This window comes from Vitis riparia, chromosome 10 (assembly GCF_004353265.1).
Source record: "Vitis riparia cultivar Riparia Gloire de Montpellier isolate 1030 chromosome 10, EGFV_Vit.rip_1.0, whole genome shotgun sequence".
NCBI classification, from domain to species: Eukaryota; Viridiplantae; Streptophyta; class Magnoliopsida; order Vitales; family Vitaceae; genus Vitis; species Vitis riparia.
This window is the reverse complement of record NC_048440.1, coordinates 13,245,557-13,249,688: the sequence shown is the minus strand read 5'-3', so window position 1 is coordinate 13,249,688 and position 4,132 is coordinate 13,245,557. Positions and strand designations below refer to the sequence as shown.

At 32.9% G+C, this 4,132-nt stretch overlaps 1 protein-coding gene across 1 annotated transcript; it reads left to right on the top strand.

The window, feature by feature from the left end:
* The first annotated feature begins 2,632 nt into the window (after positions 1-2,632).
* Positions 2,633-3,186, top strand: LOC117923108. The gene is made up of 2 exons (XM_034841354.1): positions 2,633-2,692; positions 2,830-3,186. The coding sequence occupies exons 1-2, from the start codon at positions 2,633-2,635 to the stop codon at positions 3,184-3,186; spliced, it is 417 nt and encodes a 138-aa protein (XP_034697245.1).
* The last annotated feature ends 946 nt before the right edge of the window (positions 3,187-4,132 follow it).

The window sequence follows — 4,132 nt, the reverse complement described above, 5'->3', positions numbered from 1 at the left end:
CTTTGTTACTGGGGTGTAGGGCTTCCTCGGTTTGCTTCTGTTTGCTGCCGCGGCTCCGTTGTGGGTTGGATCTCTTGCCTTTGGTCCCAGCCATTTGTGCTTCCTCCCTTGTCTTCCCTTTGTTGGCAGTAGAGGTGGGTTCGGCCGGAGCTCGTTTTGGAGCCATGGCCGCTAGGTTTGGGGTAGAGGAATTTCGGGAAAATAGAGGAGAAGGAAGTAGAACACGGAGGGGTTCAGGGATGGAAGATCAGTTGGCACATGGGTATTTCGTGAAGATGAAGAAGAAGGAGGACGAATAGGAATGGTTGAGGGACGGTCGACCTTCCTATTTAGTGGAATGAGCCTTGTAGTTTATTGTTTGATAGGAAATGAACCTGTAGCTCATCAATTCCTACATTTAAAATAAGTTCTCATTTTAGATATATTAAAAATTAATTTGCAACCATATTGATTTTAAAGTTTCCAAATTGAATTAATTTAATATATAATTGATTGTATAGAAAAATGTTTGAATATACCTTAATTAAAGTACAAGAGGTTTTTTTATAACAAATTTATATTAAGGATAATATAATATGAGAACTTACTTGTAGTAATATAGAATAATTAACTAACCTTTCTCATAACTAGGATATAGTATGATGATTTTATTAAAATATACTTAGGTTAATACATTAAAATGTAGAATAACAACCATATACTACGATAGCAATTTTTCAATTATTTATGGTTCTAAGACAAACATTTTCAATAACTACGATATAGCATGATAAGTTAAATAAATTAATGTAACTGAATTTATTAAAATTTGTCATAAGTATGATATCATAACATACCTCAATTAAGTAATTAAGTTTAATTAACTAACCTTTCTCATATATAGGATATAGTATGATGCCTTAATTACATATACAGCACGTGAATTGATGAAACTCTATACTAAGTATGAAATGGTATGAAAACATAAAGACAATAAATTTATGAAAGAACATTAAGATATGTAAATATTATCAATCAAAGCCAAATCTCCACTTTATATTTTGTTAAGTTAAACATATGTCAATTGAAATGGGTGTAATAATCCACATTAGGCTGACTTTCCCTCTTGCCTATAAATGTTGTATTTAATGTCACCTAAAAAATGATGCAAAAAAGGCAACCTTCAACCACCAAATGTACCATTATGGTGGTTGGTTTTGCTACATGTGGCAACATATTAAAATATGCAATAACTTCATGCAACAACCACATATAAATGTTAGTATATATTTGGGAGGCAACATACTCTAAGGAGTATAGAAAGTGAATGTGGTCTTCTATAAAGTAGAGCATAGCTTACAAAAAACACATCCGGAAGACAATTCTTCAAGTGACGCTGCAACTCACTTGCACTTTCCATTTTGAAGGTATGATCATGAACTTCATAAAGATTTGCTATACAAAAGCCATAAAATTTTGTATAAAACTGAATTGCCTCTACTTTGGAAGTGATGGGGAAATTATTTCCAAACCCTAATAACAGGTAATGTAATAATATGTAATGATTTTAACAAGTGTGGATTGTGATTGTCTAACTTACTTTGTTACTATTTTGCATGAAATGACTTTTTAAATGGTGAATTCATGGGGAAATACACACGTGTGCAGTGTATACCGGTGGAAGAATTTCTCAACCGGTTGAATTATTTCTCAACCGGTTTGAATGTGTCATCAGCCGGTAGACACTGGAAAGTGGGAAATTTTTTAAAATAAACACCAATAGGTCGACCCAATTGCAACCGGTCGAATTGCTTATGCCAACTTCCAATAACAAACTTGAGAATGGATGACGTATCTGATTGTGGTTTATCTTCAATCTAATTTACTAGTTCATACTCATTTAACTTTTTTTAATGCATTTATATATAGATTAAATAATTTAAAATACGTAAGAAGGGAAAACAGAACGTCAAATCCCGTAGACCTCATTATTTGATCATTTCAATTATGTTGAAGAATTGTACTTAAGCAAAACAAAAATTTAAATGTACTAGAAAAGAGAATTAAGGAAATGTGAAACTTGTTTTTATAAATATAATATAATAGTGAGGAATATGAGATTTGTTGGTTTATGGAGCGTTAGGACCACTTGTTTGGTTTCTTGTATGTTCCAATGGTTGGACCACTGCCTCCTTGAATGTTCCAAATTGTTTGATCCCCACAATAATTAATATGTTTTTTTTTATTTAGAGGAAATATTTAAGAAAATAAAGTATTGTGAAAAATATTAGAATATTTTTATACATTTTTAAAATATACTATATGACTTTATTATAGTAATTATGGTATGCATTGTACATATTGTTAATAATATCAACTTCATTTTATACATATAGAGAGAAATTGAGTGTAACAAAGAATCATATTTAACTAATAATGAATTTGAAGTAGTATATAAAAATAAAATATTTAGAATCCATTAATTTATAAATTTTCATTTGCATAACCTATTTATTATATTTACCCTATTTTCTCGTAAGCCATAATTTTTTTGAAGAGATTGGGTAAAACAAACACATAAGAAATATGCTTTGGTAACTAAATTTTCAGGTGAGATTAAATAATATAATGGATATGTTAAAGCTTTTGATTAATGTTGATTCTTGGACCTGGGTTTATATGTGGCATATTGTCAAATGAAAACATTGAAAAGGTAAATGCGTTAGACCCATATTTTTAAATATCCTATGTGGACTTTATCGTAAATAATATATCAACCAATATGACAGTGATAGGATAATTTGTTAAGGTATTATGGAGACACTTTTTGACATAATTTATGAAATGTAGGTGATGCAATCGGTGATGGAGAAAACAATCAAGCAGGAGTTTGAAGTGAAAGCGGAGGACGTTGTCAATGACGATGCATATACAGGTGGAACTTACAAGCCGGGTGGAAACGGTTGGGAAGAGAAAGTGTTGAAGGGAATTTCAGTTGAAGAAGTATGCAAAATGCAATTCGCTTGCATAGACGAGGCTGAAACATTTTACAACATGTTAGCAAAACTAACCGGATTTAGTATTCGAAAAGATGATTTGAAGCGAGACAAGAATGGAGACATAATATCTCGAAAGTGGGTGTGTTCCAAAGAAGGACATCGAGCGACAAAGTATTTTGAGAATGACAACCGACAGTGTGAGCCATGATCGTTGACTAAAGTTGGATGTGAAGCTGCATTTCGTATAGGCTTGAATAGAAAATATGGAAAGTGGATTGTAAAGGAATTTATAGGAGAACATAATCATAATTTGGTCGATCCTATTAGTAGACAATTCCTTCACTCTCATCGAATAGTAAGTAATCCAGATAAGGCACAAGTTGATGTTTTGCGTCAAGTAGGTGTTAAAACCACACAAATTATAGACTATATGGTCAAACAATCAGGGGGGACATGATCACGTCGGTTTCACACAAAAAGATATATACAATCACGTTGATGCAATGCGTAGAAGTGAAATCAAAGACAGTGATGCAGAAGCGGCATTGGCTTATTTGTGTGGAAAAGCAGAAATGGATTCTTTTTTTTTTTTTTATAAATTCAACATTGATGAAGAAAGTCGACTAGCAAATTTGTTTTGGGCTGATTCAACTACTCGAATGGATTATGCGTGTTTTGGAGATGTCCTAGCATTTGACACAACCTATAGGACAAATGCCTATAAAAAGCCTCTAGTAGTGTTGGTGGTGTTAATCATCACCACCAAACTGTTGTATTTGGTTGTGCGTTATTGATAGATGAAAGTGTTGGGACATATGAATGGGTGTTGGAGACATTTGTTGATGCAATGATGAATAAGAAACCCATATTTGTTGTAACCGATGGGGATAAAGCTATGCGTAAGGCAATTAAAAAAGTATTACCCGATACATGTCATCGATTGTGTTCATGGCATTTGCAACGAAATGCATTCACAAATGTGCATATTAAGGACTTCTCAAGCATCTTTGCAAGGTGCATGTTCATGCGTGGGAATGAAGAAGAATTTGAAAAGGTTTGCATGAAATGGTTGCAAATTGGACTTAATGAGAATCGTTGGGTGACCGAGATATATGGGAAACGTAAAAGATGGGCAGAGGCGTATTTATGTGGAA